The sequence below is a fragment of the Chionomys nivalis genome, chromosome 1, assembly GCF_950005125.1.
Source record: "Chionomys nivalis chromosome 1, mChiNiv1.1, whole genome shotgun sequence".
NCBI lineage: Eukaryota > Metazoa > Chordata > Mammalia > Rodentia > Cricetidae > Chionomys > Chionomys nivalis.
In genome coordinates this window covers 148,586,339-148,607,476 of record NC_080086.1, presented here as the reverse complement: position 1 = coordinate 148,607,476, position 21,138 = coordinate 148,586,339, and the positions used below count along the sequence as shown (strand labels likewise).

At 40.2% G+C, this 21,138-nt stretch overlaps 1 protein-coding gene and 1 pseudogene across 1 annotated transcript; both read left to right on the top strand.

The window, feature by feature from the left end:
* Positions 1-258: 258 nt before the first annotated feature.
* On the top strand, positions 259-1,851 carry LOC130886154 (endogenous retrovirus group K member 5 Gag polyprotein-like). The gene has a single exon (XM_057788088.1). It carries the CDS (start codon positions 259-261, stop codon positions 1,849-1,851), a length of 1,593 nt encoding a protein of 530 aa, XP_057644071.1.
* A 13,609-nt stretch (positions 1,852-15,460) lies between these two features.
* Positions 15,461-19,145, top strand: LOC130886060 (growth/differentiation factor 9-like; annotated as a pseudogene).
* The last annotated feature ends 1,993 nt before the right edge of the window (positions 19,146-21,138 follow it).

Sequence of the window (21,138 nt, the reverse complement as noted above, 5' to 3'; positions counted from 1 at the left end):
AACGTGGTGCTGACCGCCGAACTCCATGACCCCGGAGAAGGGACAACACGAGAGAGACGGTGAGTGCTGATCGCTGGATCCCAGAAGGAAACCGGACAAAGGATGGAGGAGAATGAGAGGCTGATCAGCGCTCCCCACAAAGCAAGGAAGAAGTAACCAGAACCCGCGAGAAAAAAATCAGTGGATGCGTGAGTAAAGTACGCTTAGATAACGAAACGGCATTGTAATATCGGGAGTAAAGCTGGTAAATATAGAAATATGGGACAAGGAGAAAGCAATCGAATGACCATGCAGTTAATTGAAGATATTTTAAAAGACAGAGGAGAGAGAGTACAGATACAGGAATTTTTAGAATTCATAGACGAGATATGCCCTCGGTTTTCACAGTGTAGGACTGTAGACATAGCTGTATGGAGAGAAGTAAGAATGAGAACCCAACAACATTATTGTAATTATGGACCAGAAAGCATCCCTGAGGATACGCCTTATTTTTGGATGCTGATACAGGAGAGGTTGGACTCAGATCCTGATCAACAGGAGGCAGTTCCATCTGCTCTACCTGAGGAGTTACTAGATACTCTTTCAGAACAGAGCAGTAACAACAGGCCAGAGACTAATGATTCAGGCCTTGAAAGGGAGTTCTCATCCCTCTCACTAGCAAACGGTAATGCTGAGAGGCAGGGACATGAGGACAGAGTTCAGAGAGAAATAAAAGGCCTGAGAAGGATGGTAACCTCACTATCACGCAGATTAGGAGCTATGCAGATACAGGATTCTTTTCAGAAGAACAATAGCCTTCCTACAGCAATGGCGGGCTTAGATCCACCCTTGGCTCAGAGTACACTGAAGGTGAAGCAGAGGCATAATGATAACAGTGAATCTCCTCTACAAGCTTGTATCAGAGAAGTCGTTAGCAGAGAAGAAGAGGTGCAAGGATTTCAATTGTTCCCAGTTATCAAGCAGAGAGATGCGCAAGGAAATCTGCTTAGAGTACATACTCCTATATCATTTAAGTTACTCAAAGAATTAAAAACTGCTTGTGCTCAATATGGTGCCACGGCATCCTTTACCCAGACACTGGTGGAAAATATAGCTGTAGAAGCTCTGCCACCAGCAGATTGGAAGCAGATAGCCAAGGCTTGCCTGTCAGGAGGAGGCTATCTATTGTGGAAAACTGAATTTACAGAACAGTGTCAGGCCACAGCCGAGAGAAACAGGACTCAGCAGATTCCTATTTCATACGAGATGCTGGCAGGTAAAGGACCCTATACGGGAGCAAATCAGCAATTAGAATATAATATGGTAGCTTATGTCCAGATCACTACAGCAGCCAAGAAGGCCTGGAATAAGCTTCCATCGTCAAAAGAGCAGACTGAGGAGTTGTCTAGATTAAGACAGGGACCAGATGAGTTATTTCAGGATTTTGTTTCCAGACCAACTCAGGCATCTAGTAAGTTGATTGGAGACTCAGAAGCAGCACAGATAATAATTAAGCAGTTAGCATTTGAGAACGCCAATGCTATATGCAAGGCGGCTATAAGGCCTTTTAAGAAACAAGGTAAAGTTGCAGATTATATCCGAATCTGCTCGGACATTGGCCAATCATATATGCAAGGAATGGCATTAGCGGCTGCTTTACAGGGAAAGACAATTAATGATGTCTTATCCCAGCAGGGAGACCTAGCCCCAGGAAAAGCGCAAGCTACAGGAATGCCTGGAGGCTGTTTTGGATGTGGTCTTATGGGACATCAGATCAGACGATGTCCTGATAGGAGAGCAAGCCCTAGAACTAGGAGAGAACCAGGATTGTGTAGGAGATGCAGGAGAGGAAAGCATTGGACTAGTGAGTGAAGATCAAAAAGAGATGATCTTGGAAATCCCCTTTCGGGAAACGGATTCAGGGGCCAGCTTCAGGCCCCGCGACAAATTTATGGGGCAATCCAGCAATCTGCACACCAACAAGGATATATATACAGGACCTTTTCAGAGCCACACCAGGGAATGCAGGGCTTGACCTCAGTTCAGCTGTTTACACGGTTATAACGACTGAGATGGGGATACAAGCTCTCCCCACAGGGACCTATGGGCCTTTACCAAAAGGTACTGTAGGATTACTGCTAGGAAGAAGTAGCTCAACCATGCAAGGGATCTTAGTGGCTCCTGGAGTCATAGATGCTGACTTTGAGGGAGAGATCAAGATAATGGTTCATTCACCTAAGGGAGTTTCTGTAGTAAAGGCAGGTCAGAGGCTTGCACAACTAATCTTACTTCCAGCTGTGCAAACCAATAATCAGAGTAAAAAGGAAAAGAGAGAAGATGGATTTGTTCGTCTGATGCATTTGGGGTACAGACCATAGGTCCTCAGAGACCAGAACTCACTTTGTTTATAAATGGAAAAAGATTTTCTGGCCTCCTGGATACTAGTGCGGATACTTCCGTCATAACCGCCAGTCAGTGGCCTTCTAAGTGGCCCAAAACAGAGACTATTACACAGTTACAAGGAATTGTTCAGACTAGAAATCCTGAACAGAGTAGTAACGAACTGCATTGGAAGGATGAGGAAGGCCATGAAGGAACTTTTAAGCCATACAGACCTGATAATATGGAAAAGTGATGAGCCTGTATGGGTGAGTCAGTGGCCTCTAACACAAGAAAAATTACAAGCTGCCCAGCAGTTAGTGCAGGAACAGCTAGATAGTGGACATATTTCACCATCTAATTCTCCATGGAACTCTCCAAGTTTTGTTATTAAAAAGAAATTGGGAAAGTAGAGATTAATTCAGGATTTAAGAGAAGTCAATGCAACCATGCAGCCAATGGGAGCATTGCAACCGGGGCTGCCGTCCCCGGCAGCCATTCCAAAAGGCACGCATAAGATTATCTTAGACTTGAAAGATTGTTTTTATACAATTCTGTTAGTGCCACAAGACTGTCAAAGTTTTGCTTTTAGCATTCCTTCAGTTAATTTTAAAGAGCCAATGAGGAGATATCAATGGAATATCTTGCCCCAGGGTATGTTAAATAGTGCTACTTTATGCCAAAAATTCGTAGCCCAAGGTATACAGGAGGTTAGAAATCAATTTCCACAGGACTACACAATTCATTACACAGACGACATCTTGCTGGCTCATAGAAATGAAGATACTTTACTAGAGACATATGGATTGTTACAGCAGTGTCTAAGCCATGCAGGTTTGGTTATTGCTCCTGAGAAAGTACAGAGGCACTCGCCTTTTCAATATCTAGGTCATATGTATACCCCAAAGAAAGTAAGCCTCAAAAGATAGAAATTAGGAAGGATGACTTAAAGACTCTTAATGACTTTCAAAGGCTATTAGGAAATATACAATGGCTAAGACCTTATTTGAGGTTTCCTACAGGAGACCTTGAGCCTTTAAGTGAGATACTTAAAGGAGACAGTGATCCAAATTCTAGCAGGCAGCTTTCAGAAGCCGCCAGACAGACTCTCTCACAGATAGAGCAGGCTATGCAGGAACAGCAGGTGTGCTATATTGATTATAGCCAGACATGGCAAGCATGTATTTTACCTACAAGGCTGACTCCTACAGCAGTCTTATGGCAGAACGGACCACTTTTATGGGTGCATCTGCCTGTATCACCAGCAAAAGTATTAAATCCTTATTTTGAAGCAGTAGCATGCTTAGCACAGAAGAGCAGAATGGAATCTAGAAAATATTTTGGCAAAAAACCAGCTGTAATCAATGTTCCTTACACTAAGCAGCAAATTGAATGGTTATTTCAAAATAGTGACTCATGGGCAATTGCGTTTGCTCAGTTTCAAGGTCAGATTAATAATCTTTTCCCAGCTGACCAGTTACTGCAGTTTACACAACAGAATTCATTCATTTTTCCTAAAATAGTAGCAAAGAATTCCTTAAAGGATGCTTTGTTGATTTTCACTGATGGCTCATCTAATGGAAAAGCTGCTTATGTTGTCAATGGCAAAGGACACGTGGTACAGACAGAACCAGCTTCCGCTCAAATAGTTGAACTGCGGGCTGTAGCTCTGGTATTTAAGAATTTTGATAATAAGGCTTTCAATTTATATACTGATAGCCGGTATATTTATGAAGCGTTAAAGATCCTGGAAACAGTGTCATATGTAGGAACTAGCAATGAACAAGTTAAAATATTGTTTCAGCAGATTCAGAAAGCCATACAATGTAGAAAGTTACCATGTTTTGTGGGACATATCAGAGTGCATTCAAGTTTTCATGGTCCGTTAGCTGAAGGTAATGCTCTAGCTGATGAACTTACAAAAATAATTGCTATATCTCAGGCTGAATTTGCACAGCAATCACATGCTTTGCATCATCAAAACAGCTTAAGTTTAAGAAAAGAATTTAAGCTGACCAGAGAAGCTGCTCGACAAATTGTTAAAAATATGCCCACAATATCTACCTGGGCCTCATTTGGGAGTAAATCCCCAAGGACTTCTTCCCAACCATATATGGCAAATGGATGTAACTCACATTATTGAGTTTGGAAAATTGAGATATGTGCATGTGACAATTGATACTTACTCAGGATTCATAATGGCCACAGCACAAACTGGGGAAGCTGCCAAGCATGTAATAACTCATTGCTTAAAATGCTTTTCATGCATAAGAACCCCAAAGGTAATAAAGATGGACAATGGATCTGGATATGTTAACAAAGCTTTTCAAAGATTTTGTACTCAATGGAATATCATTCATAAGACTGGTATTCCATATAATCCTCAAGGACAAGGAATTGTGGAGCATGCACATAGCTCCTTGAAAACACAACTCCAAAAAATAAAGACAGGGGAGTTGTATCCTCAGATGCCACACAACGCCTTAAATAATGCATTGTTTACGCTAAACTTTCTAAATACAGATGTCCATGAGCAATCAGCCGCGGACAGATTGTGGCATAGCGGTACAAAAACCACATTTGCTAAAGCCAAATGGAAAGATCCGTGCACTAGGATTTGGAAGGGACCCGACCCCATCCTAATATGGGGTCGAAGGCATGTCTGTGTTTTCTCACAGGATGAAAACCAAGCAAGATGGCTTCCAGAGCGGCTAATTTTATTTACTCAGCAGAAGGACAACGGACCTGAGGACAGCGTGGCTGACAACCGCGCCGCAGAAGGAACAGAAAGAAAACGGCTCCAGGAGGAATCCAGTAACCCAGCCCACAGAGAGGAGCCTGATCCGGACCCGCAACTCGCAGTGCTGCCAGGAGACTTCGGACAGAGATCCTGCTGAGAGGAGCTGACTGCAGGGAGACTTCGGACAGAGAGATCCTGCTGAGAGGAGCTGACTGCGGTGTCTGTTGCTTCAGAACTAAGATACAAACTGAACATTTGAGTGTTCTTGGTTTATGGGACAGGACTCATTTTGAATAAAATATTAAACCTAAGAACTAAGACCTAAGCTCTCCCCTTAAGGAAAGAAAGATGCAAAATAAAGTATGACTAAAATCCCTCTTCACTTAACAAGGGGGCAGACTAAAGGTTTAACAGCTACACAGAGACTGAAAATGAGATTTAATAACAGCAAATGGTATTATACTCTTAACGGTAATGACCTGATATTTACAGCTGCATATAAGATGATGGGAAAAATCTGGTAATGACCAATGGTGCTAAATACATAGGTAATGACAGAAAAGAATATAAATTTATGGTAAAGAAAATTATGAAATTATAAATAATTGGAGAGCTGGTACTGACTGGCTAAATATGAAATTATAAATAATTGGAGAGCTGGTACTGACCGGCTAAATATGAAATTATAAATAATTGGAGAGCTGGTACTGACCAGCTAAATATGAAATTATGAATAATTTGGAGAGCTGGTACTGACTGGATAAATATGAAATTATTAATAATTTGGAGAGCTGGTATTGACCAGCTAAATATGAAATTATTAATAATTGGGAGACCTGGTTTTGACCAGCTAAATATGAAATTACGGTATTAGAAATTTAAAGATTGGTATTGACCGATGATGTGGAAAAATCATGATTGTGAATTGCTGCAATTGACAGTTGGCTGAAAGAGAGGTTTTGACGATGAATGTTGAGAGTTGATATGTATGCTGAGAAAGTAAACTCTGAATGATATTCTGTACCAGTGGAAGAAACATTTTCAACTCAGGTGATTCTACTCTCCTTTAAGATAGGAGAATATAGTCTTTGGGAGCATAATTATTCATTAAGCATTATGATACATCCTGAAAAAAGATATGGCTGATACACAGGGCCTGAAAAGTATATTTCTCTCCACTAATCTCTTCTCTTTACAGAGGTCGGCAGTCAATGACGGGTTTGAAGCTTCTTCTCCCCAGATGCCTAAGACAGGGGCTTGCATAAATGATTCCTGTTCCAATGATGGGAAAATTTGGGTAAATGAAGAGAACTTAGCCCAAATCAGGCGCGACTTATCTGTCCTGTTGCAGAAGCATGGGGGTTATTAAAATTAATAAGAGAGAGTGGATTGTGGACCCATATTTTGATTTGGCACAAAAGCCATTAGCCAGGTCTGAGCTGGTCATGTAGCTCTGCAGACAAGCTGTCTCTGCTTTAACAAAAGCCAGGGTGAGCTGCTCCTAGCTTTCTTTTGTTAAAATGTAGATTACCTGAGAAGAGATGTTGACCAAAGCTGATGACTTAAGAGTTTAGAAGTTTGGTGCTTCCCTTCCTTTGTAATTTGGAGGATGTCCTATAGAGATGCTAATTCATAGCCGACCTGACTGATAGATGCGAACGTGACTTGAGCCCAGGCACCTGGTTGCCTAGGAGACAGCCTAATGTGCCCCCCCCCCCCCCGCTCAATTGATCTGGATATATAAGATGTTTTAAGATGTTTGGAGAATAAAGGGTGATCTGGCTTTTTCCATGATGACCGTGTAAGCTGTGTCAGTTTATTCCTCGCGACTCCATTCCAGCCGGGTTAGGGAATCTGTATTGGACCCACACGGGTGACGACAAATGTCTAGTTTCTTGAGTTCTTTATATATTTTGGAGATCAGACCTTTGTCTGATACAGGGTTGGTAAAGATCTTCTCCCATTCAGTAGGTTGCCTTTTTGTCTTAATGACAGTGTCCTTTGCATTACAGAAGCTTCTCAGTTTCAAAAGGTCCCATTTATTTATTGTTGGTCTTATTGTCTGTGCTGCTGGGGTTATGATGGAGGAAGGTCATTGGTTAAATAATAAAGAAACTGCTTGGCCCTCATAGGTTAGAACATAGGTGGGTGGAGTAAACAGAACAGAATGCTGGGAGGAAGAAGAAGTAAGCTCAGATGCAGGGCAGCTCCTCTCAGAGTCAGACATGATGCCGCTTTTCTCCAGGGCAGATGTGATGAAGCTCTGACCCAGGATGGACGTAGGCTAGAATCTTCCTGGTAAGCGCACCTTGGGGTGCTACACAGATTATTAGAAATGGGCTAAATTAATACATGAGAATTAGCCAAGAAGAGGCTAGATATAATGGGCCAAGCAGTGTTTAAAAGAATACAGTTTGTGTGTTGTTATTTCAGGGCATAAGCTAGCCAGGCGACCAGAACTGGGGTGGCAGGAATGCAGCCCGCAGCTCCCTACAACAGGGTTATACTTAGGAATTGGTCTCCTGTGTCCATGTGTTGCAGACTACTTCCCACTTTCTCTTCTATCAGGTTCAGCATGGTCAGATTTATATTGAGGTCTTTAATCCATTTAGACTTGAATTTAGTGCATGGTGATAGATATGGATCTATTTTCATTTTTCTACATGTTGAAATCCAGTTATACCAGCACCATTTGTTAAAGATGCTTTCTTTCTTCCATTGTATACTTTTAGCTACTTTGTTGAAAATCAGGTGTTCATAGGTTTGTGGGTTAATATCCGGGTCTTTGATTCAATTCCATTGGTCAACATCTCTGTTTTTATGCCAATACCAAGCTGTTTTCATTACTGTAGCTCTGTAATAGAGTTTGAAGTCAGGGATGGTAATGCCTCCAGAAGTACTTTTATTGTATAGGATTGTTTTGGCTATCCTGAGTTTTTTGTTTTTCCATATGAACTTGATTATTGTTCTCTCAAGGTCTGTGAAGAATTTTGTTGGAATTTGATGGGGATTGCATTTAATCTATAGATTGCTTTTGGTAGAATTGCCATTTTTACTATGTTGATCCTCCCAATCCAAGAGCAAGGGAGATCCTTCCATTTTCTGGTATCCTCTTTAATTTCTTTCTTCAAAGACTTAAAGTTCTTGTCAAATAGATCTTTCACTTCCTTGGTTAGAGTTACCCCAAGATATTTTATGCTATTTGTGGCTATTGTGAAAGGTGATGGTTCTCTAATTTCCCTTTCTGCTTTTTTATCCTTTGTGTATAGTAGGGCAACTGATTTTTTGGAGTTGATCTTGTATTCTGCCACATTACTAAAGGTGTTTATCAACTGTAGGAGTTCTTTGGTAGTTTTGGGGGTCGCTTATGTACACTATCATATAATCTGCAAATAATGAAAGTTTAACTTCTTCCTTTCCAATTCGAATCCCCTTAATCTCCTTATGTTGTCTTATTGCTATTGCTAGAACTTCAAGTACTATATTGAAGAGGTATGGAGAGAGTGGACAGCCTTGTCTTGTTCCTGATTTTAGTGGAATGGCTTTGAGTTTCTATCCATTTAATTTGACGTTAGCTGTCGGCTTGCTGTATATAGCTTTTATTATATTTAAGTATGAACCTTGTATCCCTAATCTCTCCAAGACCTTTATCATAAAGGGGTGTTGAATTTTGTCAAATGCTTTTTCAGCATCTAATGAAATGATCATATGTTTTTTTCTTTCAGGTTATTTATATGATGGATTACATTGATAGATTTGCATATGTTGAACCAGCCCTGCATTTCTGGGATGAAGCCTACTTGATCATAATGGATAATTTTTCTAATGTGTTCTTGGATTCGGTTTGCCAGTATTTTATTGAGAATTTTTGCATCAATGTTCATGAGTGAGATTGGCCTGTAATTCTCTTTCTTGGTTGAGTCTTTGTATGGTTTTGGTATCAGGGTAACTGTAGCTTCATAAAAGGAGTTTGGTAATGACTCTTTTGTTTCTATTTTGTGAAATACATTAAGGAGTATAGGTATTAGCTCTTCTCAGAAGTTCTGGTAGAATTCTGCATTGAAACCATCTGGTCCTGGGCTTTTTTTGGTAGGGAGATTTTTGATAACAGCTTCTAATTCGTCGCAACTGACAGGTCTATTTAGATTGTTCACCTGGTCCTGGTTATACTTTGGTATGTCGTACTTATCTATAAAAGTGTCCATTTCTTTTACATTTTCCAATTTTGTGGCATACAGGCTTTTGTTAGTAAGATCTATTGATTCTCTGAATTTCCTCTGTGTCTGTGGTTATGTCCCCTTTTTATTTCTGATCTTAATAATTTGCAAGTTCTCTCTCTCTCTGCTGTTTGATTAGTTTGGATAGGGGTTTGTCAATCTTGTTTTCTCCAAGAACCAGCTTTTTGTTTCATTGATTCTTTAGATTGTTTTCTGTGTTTCTATTTTTTTGCTTTTAGCCCTCAGTTTGATTATTTCCAGTCTTCTACTCCTCCTGGGTGAGTCTGCTTCTTTTTTTTTCTAGAGCTTTCAGGTGTGCTGTTGAGGCGCTAATGTGTGCTTTCTCCATTTTCTTTATGTGGGCACTTAGTGCTACGAACTTTCCTCTTAGCACTGCTTTCATAGTGTCCCATAGGTTTGAGTATGTTGTGTCTTTATTTCCATTAAATTCAAGGAAGTCTTTAATTCCTTTCTTTATTTCTTCCTTGATCCAGGGGTGGTTCAGTAGTTGACTGTTCAGTTTCCATGAGTTTGTAGGCTTTCTGGGGGTAGACTTGTTGAATTTTAACTTTATTTCATGGTGATCTGATAGTACACAAGTGGTTACTACAATTTCTTTGTATCTATGGATGTTTGCTTTGTTACCAATCATGTGATCAATTTTTGAGAAGGTTCCATGAGATGCTGAGAAGAAGGTATATTCTTTTCTGTTTGGGTGGAATGTTCTATAGATGTCTGTTAAGTCCATTTGGTTCATTACATCTGTTAGTTCTCTTATTTCTCTGTTAAGTTTCTGTCTGGTTGACCTGTCCATTGGTGAGAGCAGAATGATCTCCTACTATTAGAGTGTGGGGTTTGATGTTTACTTTGAGTTCTAGTAATGTTTCTTTTACATATGTAGGTGCTTTTATATTAGGGGTGTAGATATTCAGGATTGAGGCTTCCTTCTGACGAATTGTTCCTGTTATGAGAATAAAGTGTCCTTCTCTATCTCTTCTGATTGATTTTAGTTTGAAGTCAATTTTGTTAGATATTAGTATAGCCACACCCACTTGTTTCTTTGGACCATTTGATTGGAAAGCCTTTTCCCAACCCTTTACTCTGAGATTGTGTCTGTCTTTGAGTTTGAGGTGTGTTTCTTGTAAACAGTAGAATGTTGGATCCTGTTTTCATATCCATTCTCTTAACCTGTGCCTTTTTATAGGTGAATTGAGTTTATTGATATTAAGTGATATTAATGACCAGTGGTTGCTAACTCCAGTTATTTTTCCTGGTGGTAGTGTTTTTGTGTTTCCATTCTTTAAGTTGTGCTGGTGGAGGGTTGTTAGATGCTTGTGTTATTATGGGTGTTGTTGGCTTCCTTGGTTTGTGGTTTTCCTTCTAGTATTTTCTGTAAGGCTGGGTTTGTGGCTAAGTATTGTTTAAATCTGATTTTGTCTTGGAATATCTTGTTTTCTTCATTGATGGTGAATGCAAGCTTTGCTGGATATAGTAGTCTGGGGTTGCATCCATTGTCTCTTAGTATCTGCAGCATATCTATCCAAGACCTTCTGGCTTTCATGGTTTCCATTGAGAAGTCAGATGTAATTCTGATAGATTTCCCTTTATATGTTACTTGACCTTTTTCCTTTGCAACTCTTAATATTTGCTCTTTATTCTGTATGTTTTGTGTTTTGATTATTATATGGTGAGGGGATGCTTTTTTTTAAATCCAGTCTATTTGGTGTTCTGTATGCTTCTTGTACCTTCATAGGAATATCCTTCTTTAGGTTGGGAAAGTTTTCTTCTATAATTTTGTTGACTATATTTTCTGGGCCTTTGAGCTATAATTCTTCTCCTTCTTCTATCCCTATTATTCTTAGGTTTGGTCTTTTCACGGTGTCCCAGATTTCCTGGATGTTTTGTGTTAAGAATTTGTTGGATTTGTTATTCTCTTTAATCAATGAGTTTATTTCCTCTACAGTATCTTCGGTGTCTGAGATTCTTTCTTCTATCTCTTGTATTCTGTTGGTTATGCTTGACTCTGTAGTTCCTGATCGGTTACCCAGATTTTCCATATCCAGCCTTCCCTCGGTTTATGTTTTCTTCATTACCTCTATTTCATTTTTTCAAGATTTGAACTGTTTCCATTACTTGTTTGGTTGCTTTATCATAGTTTTCTTGGGTATCTTTGAGAGATTTATTCATTTCTTCTACCTTTTTGTTTGTCTTCTCCACTTCTTTACAACAGTTTTTCACATCCTGTTTAAGGTACTCTATCATTTTCATAATGTTACGATTCAAGTCAATTTCTTCTACTTCTTCTGGAATAGGGTGTTCAAGTCTTCTTGTTTCAGGATCCCTGGAATCTGGTGTTGTCATATTGCCTTTCAGGTTGTTGGAGGAATTCTTGCATTGACACCTGCCCATCTCTTCCTTCAAATTCAGCCAGGAGAGTCTTGGTGTCTTGGTCCAATCTATGCTGTGACTGACTCTGGGTGGATCTCCTCAGTGCAGGAGCAGGAACTGTTCCCCTTTGGGTGGATAACCTCAGTGCAGGAGTAGGCACTGTTCCTGGGTCAAGGACCTTGTAGCAAATAGGGCAGGCAGTCTGAAAGGTTGTCCTCAGCACAGAGACAGGACTCTTGGAGGTCAAAGGACCACAGACAAAAGGCTTAAAATAACCTTTTCCCCAAAGATTATGAAACATTTCTCACAGGCCTCGGTAAGATCCACAAGGCAGGAGTTCACATTTCCTGAAAAAGGGAAATAGTTGAAAAACATAAGTGAATGAACCCATCATCTGACTCTGTAGCCAAAATCCTTTAGTCCAAAGCACATAGAACTGAGCCACAGTGACAATGACTTCCACCGTACATAGAGAAAAATTCAGTAACAGTGAATTCTCACCCTGTTCCTTTAAAATATAAAAAGGTTTTATAAAGATTTTAGCTGCATTAATCAATGACTTTCAAGTAATACATATTAGTTACTTTCTGAGAAATTCATACATATAGTATACTTTTAACATTGTCTCCTTAATTTCTCCACATCCTCCCTGATCTCACAACCAGCTATGAGATCATTTTATGTTCTTATTCTCATGTGTGTAGGGCTGTCCACCAAATGCTGCTCAACTTACCCTTGCATCAACACCATAAGGAAAGCTGACTCTTCCTCCTGTAGAAGCCACCAACTGTCAACATCTTTCAGTTAGGGGAGGGGCCAGTGAGCTCCTTTCCCTTCCATGCTAGAATACTGACAGCCTTGATCACAGAGCTCCTAAGGGCAGCAGGACTCTCATGTCCAGAAGACACGGCTTCATTGCAATTCTGTGACCTCTGGATCTAAAGCCTTTTCATCCTTCCTCCAGGATGGTGTCTGAGCCTCAGAGGAAGGAACAATAGGAATAACACATTTATGCCTGGGACCTCCACAGACACTCCTCTGAGTGTTGAGGGTTTTTGTTAAACACAGATTCTTGCTTTAAGAAACTTCTCTGATGAGGAGAGAGAGCTCTTTAACCTATGAGTATAGAGAATTGTGTTAGATCCACCATGAAGCCCTAGGAGTTTGCCAAACAAAGGTTTTCTACAGATTAAAGTTATAAGATTATATAAAATTATGTGTTTCAACAAAGCATCATAAATAAAAAATTACCAAAACATAAAGAACCAGCAAGAGGAAAGAGAGTTCTGCAGGTGGAAAGATAAAGAACAAGCTGCCAGCATCTGGATTCCAGAGTCTCAGACAATTTGCTGCTGTCCTCTCACATGGTGATTGATAGAAGAGAAGTGAGTGACAGACACCATGTGATTACCTGGCACTAAGGTGACAAATTCACTCCAACAGGCCCTCATTACAATGATACCAGTCCTCCATGAGGATGAGAACAGGAACTTCTCCCAAAATGTTCTCCTCCCAGTACCAATGCCCTGGAGAACACACAAGCAACCCTTGCCTGATTGCGGCTACGTTGAGAACATACTCGACAGATGGGAACATACAAATGGATCTATTAAATAGTTGAAAAACTCAAAAATTTGTCATCTGACCTCTTGTCTCCTCTATTTCCAGGATCAGCTGTTCCTGAAAGAGACTAAAGGTCTCCTCAAAACATCATGGCTTTTGGTGTGTGTGTGGGGGAAGCCTGGGTTTTTTTTTTTTTTTTTTTTTTTTTTTTGGTGTTTGTTTGTTTGCATGCTCATCTGCTAAAGCACTGTTTTCCCACAGTTTTCCTCCCCTGGACTTCTCAAAGGATCTCCTGCGACCCTCATTACTGGAACTATCTTTGCCCATGGGTCTTGGTGGAGCTTTCTGACCTGCCCTGGTCTGCAGCTGTTCAGTCCATAGCAACACACAGAGGTCTACATTAATTATAAACTGCTTTGTCTATTAGCTCAGGCTTCTTATTAATTAACTCTTACATTTTACATTAATCCATAATTCTTGTCTGTATTAGCCACATGGTTTGGGACCTTTTATCAGTGAGAAATTCTCATCTTTCCTCCTCTGTGTCTGGGTGATGATTACAGGTTGAGACTTTCTTCTTTCCAGAATTCTATTTGGGTCACCCTGCCTATACTTCCTGTCTGGCTATTGGCCAGTCAGCAGTTTATTAAATGAAATCAAGTGACAAATCTTTACAGGGTACAAGACCATTGTCCCGCAAACATGTGGGGCTGCTATAAAAAATATCCCAGGTGAATGGCAGTTTTCATGTCTGCTGAGGAGAACTTACTGGTTTATAAAGTGAACTTTTCCAAGGTGTCCTTAATCTGATCATTTATCCTGTTTATGAGAGTAGTACACACTTAAATTATTTTTCCTTCTTTTTCAAGAAACTTTCTCTGTAACTTTGAAGCCTGTCCTGGAACTAGCTGTTTTAGACCAAGTTGGCCTCAAACTCACAGAGATCACCTGTTTCTGAACTCCCAAGTACTAGGATTAAAGGCATGTACCACCACCACCCAGCTGAAAGTACTACACTCTTGATGTAATTACCTGCCAAAGGCTAAACTTCATCAATTCTGGAGCTATGAGATCACAGAATGGGAACTGGGCGTTCACCATTTTCAAAAAGAGCAGAGGCCCACTGTCTTAGAAACCACACACATGGCCTTTGTTCTTCTGCATGGTTACTCGAATTGTCAAACTTCCAGTTGTCAGAAACAGAACATTCTGCACTATTTTACAAAGAGAAAAAGATAGACATTCACAAACCAAAGGGATGTGAAGCAGGGGCTGCAGCTACTCCCACCTCTCACACTATACACACAAATAGGCAGAGCCACTCACAACAGACTCCAGCCCTTTCAAATTTGCCTGGTTTTTGTCTCATGTACACCAGGAAAGAAGTGTCCATGCTGATTTTAGAGTCTTTCCTCATAAGTGCTCCCAGAGAAACACTTGCATGGATAGACACATAGGTTGACCATGAGCAGACAGAGGTTTAATTAGAACACACAAAATCCCCACATACCTAGGAAGAACTGAAGGAAAATATCAAACTTAGAGTTGATGTTATTAGTCAAGTATGAAGGATTTCTGCCTGAGAAGTGAGAGTGGCCTGAAAGAATCACCAGACTCCCATATTCCAGAGAAATCCCAAGTACTAGGACCTTGGACACACTAGGCCCAAAGAAAGACAGGGTATGGGAAACCTTCAGTGAGGAAGGTCAATACTGTCAAACCTAGGGTTACAAAATAATCAGCACACAGCCACCACACTGCCGTAAACTTTGGGTAGGATCAGAAACCAAGGAGTAATACATTCATCAAACAGAGCAGAAACCAGATAAAATCACCCAGACCTGTAATGATCCCAATTCCAGATGCCTAGATATCAGTCTAAAAACACAATCAGTAACAGTCAGGACAAGGTCTTCACTGCAGTCCAGTAACCATGATGCAGCAGGCACTAAATATTCCAACACATCTGAAGCAGAAGAAAAAGAGATTTATTAATAAAGCGTGTATGAAGATCAAAGAGGCACTTCAAAAGAAATGAAAGAAATCTCATTAAGAAATCCAGGAAAATACATAAACCATGTAATGATGTGAATGAACTTAAAAATCCAAGAAAATACAAAATGTAAGGAAATGAATAAAACTGGTCAAGACCTGATAATGAAAATAGACTCAGAATGAAGACCGCTGTGGAAAGATGCATTCTTTCCTAGTTCTCCCTAGCCAGGGCACTCCCAGCAAACTCAGGGCTGGATTTTGCTGTTTTGCCCTACTCTGTTCTCATTAGACTCAGCTCTCTGGCTTCTAGTGGAGAATCCCAGACTGGAGCCAGTACAGCTTTAGAGTCTGAGGCAGATCTTCGATCCTTGCTGCTGCCTGTAGACAGGACCGAGAGGTCCAGCCTTGCCTCCCCTTTTTAAGGAAGGTCCTGTCTTACAGGAGGGGTGAGGCCCCTAAGCTGCAGCCTGACTCCAGAGTGCTCTACCACATGAAAAAGTGTAGACCACCTTGGCGGGTTACTTAGTCTATGGGTGTAACCCACCTGGCAGGTCCAGTAATTCCAGGGTCCCGGAGAGGCGCTACCTGAAAAGACATGGGCAAGAGAGAGGAAGAAGGCCAAGCAGAGTTCTTGTCAAAGCCTCCATTTTATTAGTGTCATGGTTGCAGCTTATATAGCCCCTGGATGAGGAGCTTGGGGGGCTGGGGCACGGGATCTTGCCGCGTGATCCACGTCGGTCACATAGGCCAAGAGGTTATGATCGGTCAAGTGACGATTCCTCTGCCAGGAGTTCATGAGTTGACACACCTAGTTCTCTAGATAGTTTGGAATGTGAGGCGAGTTCCGCTAACAGATAGCTCTCTATTAACAGATAATTTGGGTGTGGAATAGGCCTTGTCAATAAAACAATTCTCAATATGATTGGGAAGTGGAGCCCTCTGCAAACTCCTCAGGGCGATGATCCCTATAATAATTTTGGGGGGGGAAATGGCTCCTGACAAAAAAGGCTCTATAGGTTGTATGCTAACTCCAGCAGAAGTCACCTCTACAACACTGCTGGGCTCTTCAGAAGGAGCTCCTGGCAGCTAAGTGACAGGACCCCTGCTGATGGCATGACCCCTGTGGTTTAAACTGGATCATGTGACCGCCATGGAACACTTACTCAGGTCAGTCTTGCTATACCCTCTCAACAACTCGGCTGCTTCCTCCTCCACTGTGACCTGAGTGTGGGACGTTGTTGTAGTGGCGTAAATGAAGGCAGACAGAAACTATAATAAAATATTTAGCTTTAATTAGGAAAGACTTACAGAACCCGAGGTTCCCGAGGAGAACAGGAAAGCAGAAGAGGGGGGAGCACATCAGCAATTTTTATTAGTAGAAAATATCCTCAGGGGACCCCACCCTACAAGCAAGGTGATTGGCTGGGGCTTCCCCTACATCTCCCCCTTTTGTCTAAATAAAATAGAGCCAAACCAAATACAACTATATACAATAAGAACAAATAATAAATATATTAGACATTCTATTTCAAGGAGTCTAAATAATGTAGAGAGTAACTATAATTATCTAATCTTTAACTCCGTCAAAGATCTGAGAAGGGAATTAATACTACTTAACAAACAAGAAATATCCAAAATGTGTAAAAAATGACAGAGACAACTGACTACCTGGGCAATCACCCAAAGTCTCATTTGCAATGTTGAGTCAACCAACTTTGGCTAAGGCCTAACATAACTTACATACCATTATTAAAGGCAAGGAACTTTCTTAGAACTATCCTACCCTGTCTTGGCAAGATAAGACAATCCTGTTTTATCCATTTATGGATATTCTGTATCTTTGTCAGTAGTTGAGGTATGGGCTTTTCTTAACCCAAAGGCCAGTTCTGCCAAGAAGACAGTGGAGTGTCTTTGGTGCTCAACATTCTCTCAGGAGTAGAGTGGTATTGCCAGGAGTGATTGTGTCTTGTTGGCATGGAATTTTAGGTTAGATTAAAAGCCATTTTCTACAGCTCTTCGAAGAGACTGAAGATTATACTATCTATACTAAATATAATCTCTATGCATCTAAAAAACCTGATTATCTTAAAAATAAATATGACAAACATATTTCTCAATACCTATCTAACTTGAAGACTAAGAGAATAAACAACTGTGCAAAATATGAAGACAATGATCTCCAACTGTAAACAATGTCATTACATATCAAATGTTAACAATGTTATTATATAAATATCAGAGGTAGAAATGTACATTGTAATATGGTAAATGTATCAATACAATATAGACAAAGTTATAAGCATACTCTTATACAAAAAATAGAGGTAAGAACACTCACATTCAATATTCAATATATTAATATACAAGAAACAGTATCAATACAATTTTCTAAAAACAGTAATTCACAAATACCAATCATCCCATAAAACCAGTTAATCCCCCCTTTTTTTGTATGTACCCCTAATTCCATAAAATATCTCCCCCATCCCCTCAACCCTATACCAACCACTAAATGATGTCCCTAACCCTGAGGGCAAACTCTGTTGGGAGAGGGGACGTAGTCCTCTAAGATTGCTTTCAGCTGAGATGGGGGCAACGTTCTTCTTAGGGGGTCCTATGAAAGTGAATGATGGTAAAATTTCCAAATTAACCTTTGACCTAAGAAAATTGTAACTAGCCTCTGAGCGTTTTGAGAAGATCCAGCCAGAGTGTTGTCAAAAATGTGTACCATTCGAAACTGTCTCGTGCAGTTGGTACAAAAAAAAAAAAAAACAGGTCTAATTTTAGCGCTAAAAAAAAATTATGACGTCATAACAGATTGAGTTGAGGTTGTGGGGCCCCATCTTCATCCTGGAAACTTCAAAGATTACTGTAGGAAAATTTGTTGCTTGCTATGGGAAATTTAAACATTAACAACAAGGACATAAAGAAAGAGATATGAGGAAAGGCAAAGAAAGTTTATCAAGTATATAATTATTCTTATTTTGTCCCATTTCATGGCTCCTGACCTGAAACAGAAACTCTGAAATATCTCTTATCAACAGGCTTGGGATTGAAGAGGGACTGAGCCACAGTCCAACTCCAAAACCAGCTCTACATATTTATAAAGAAATGTTTAATAAGACATATATATATATATATATAATTAATAGTTACAGCATATGTTTAGTTTTATCGCTGATCCTTAGTGGATCGTAACTAGTTTCCATCCATCAGTAATTAAATATTTAGAGTCCCTTAAATTCTTTGAAGATGAGTGTTTTCCTGTGGAAATAAGAAAAGAACCCTGCCCCCAACCTATCCGTATTTCTTACCATCAGTATGATTGCCATCCTCCCAGCGGTCGCCATCCAGGATGCTCTGATTCGGGGCCGGTATCCGAAAAGCCCCACATTGGGTGCCAAATGTAGTGGCATAAATGAAGGCAGACAGAAACTATAATAAAATATTTAGCTTTAATTAGGAAAGACTTACAGAACCCAAGGTTCCCACGGAGAACAGGAAAGCAGAAGGGGAGGGGGGAGCACACCAGCAATTTTTATTAGTAGAAAATATCCTCAGGGGACCCGACCCCGCCCTACAAGCAAGGTGATTGGCTGGGGCTTCCCCTACACCTTGTGGTAAAGGAGCCCATGTCTTCCAGCAAGGCTCCCCCAAGAGTGCCATAGTCATCTACCTTGAAGAAACACAGATGGATCCGGATGGATGTGACCTCCCTCCTCCAGGCTCTGGTGGCCTCCAGCGAGAGAAGCATTCACATGTGTGTCAAGTTTACATGCACAAAAGGCCAGGCCCCAGAGGACAGTGTGTTTAACATGTCTCTGTTGGTGCCTCCCTCCTTCACCTTATATCTCAGTAACACCAGTGTGCAGGCCTATCACTGAAGGCATTCCCCTCACTCAACCTGGAGGCCTTATAGCATCCTAGCCAGGGCAGCATGGGAAAGAAGAGGTTGCCAAGGTCGAAAGATCTGCCCGGCACCATCGAGAGCAGAAAACTATCAACTTGGAAGCCAAGAAGTCACATTTTACAGCATCTTCTGTCTCAGAGAATACTTCAGTTTCTCTGCCCCAACCCCTCCCCCCCCCAAAAAAAAAGAAAGAGAAGAAAAGAAAGTAGAATCAATGAAGAAAATTCAAACAGGCAATTCTGGAAATGAAAAATGTGGGTATTTGAACAGTAACTGCAAAGGCAACCCTCACCATCAGAAAGCTTAGAGAAAGAATATCAGGCATTGAGGATAGGATGGAAAAAATAAGGAGACATTGGCCAAAGGAATGTAAAATCTAAAAATTTCTGGGCACAAAACTTCCAGGAGTCTTGACACCTGAAAAGACCAACTCTGAAAACAAGTGAAAGGAGGAAGTAAAGGAATCAAAGCCAAGGAACCAGAGAGCATCTTCAAATCATAGAAGGAAATTTCCTAATGTAAGGAGATAACTCTAAAGGCACAAGAGTGTTCAGAATGCCAGCCAATTGGGTCAGAAAAGAAAGTCTCCTCTGCACATACTAACCAAACACTAAAAGACTGAACAAGATTATTAATAGTGGCAAGGGACAAAGACCAGGTAACATGTAAAGGCAGACCTATTAGAGTTACACCTGAATTCACAATGGAGGCGGTAAAAGCCAGAAAGTCCTAGACAGATGTGCTGAAGACCCTAAGATACCACAGATGCCAACCCACACTACTGTACCCAGCAACACCTCCAAACCACAGATGGCAAAAAATGATATTCCATGGCAATACTAAATTGAAGCAATGTTTATATGGATATCTATACCTACAGAGGTGCTAGAAGGAAAACTCAAACCTATGAAAAAAAAAACAATCTTGAACCCACCAAAATAAAATAGCAAGTCTCAAAAGATACAAGAAAACTGAACTAACACCCAGCAGTCTACCAGACCATCTAGGGTTAAAGCTGGACATTGACATCAACAACAACAGAAACAACAAAAACCTGAGAAAATCACAGAAATTGAACAAGTCTCAACATAATGAAAAATGGTTCAATGCAGAAATAGAAAGAAAAAAAACTTTCTAGAATTGAATAAAAATTCAAAAAACAGCATGCCCAAGTTAATGAAACACAATGAATAAAGTTCAAAAGTTACTTCACAGCAATAAGGGTAAACATTTTTTAAAAGAAATTGGAATGATCTCACACTAATAACTCAAAATCCCATCTGACAGCTCTAGAACTGAAAGAAGAAATCACAACAGGAAGACTGAGAGAAATGATCAGACTCAGGGCTGAATTCAATGAAACAGAAAAAAACTGATCAATGAAACAATGAGTACTTTGAGAAAACCAGTAAGATTAACAAATCTTTATCCAATTTTCTGAAGCACACAGAGAGAAGATCACAATTAGAGATGAAAGGGGCCACATAAAAGCAGACACTGAGAAAATCCAGAGAATCTCAAGAACATATTTTAAAAAGTATGTCCTGTACTGCACCATATTCGAAAATCTAAAAAGAAATGAATAGTTTTCTCCGCAGATACTACTTACCAATGTGAAAGATCAGATAAGTAATTTAAAAAGACATATATCCCCAAGTGAAATTGAAGCAGTCATTAAAAGTCTCCAAACCAAAAAGCACTCTGGGCCAGATGGTTTTAGTGCAGGAGTCTACCAGACTTTCAAACAAAACTTGTCAAATTATTTCACAAAATAGAAACAGAAAGAATAATGCCCAATTCATTTACGAGACCACAGTTTCCCTGAAACCCAAAACACACTAAGACCCAACAAAGAAAATTACATATCAATTTCCATTAATAACATAGGTGCAAAAATACTCGACAAAACTCTTTTTTTTCGATTACAAACTGTTTGGCCTATTAGCTCAAGCTTATTATTAACCCAT

Bases quoted from the DNA above. Each gene is read 5' to 3' on its own strand.
- LOC130886154 (XM_057788088.1), top strand. From the start codon at position 259: ATGGGACAAGGAGAAAGCAATCGAATGACCATGCAGTTAATTGAAGAT.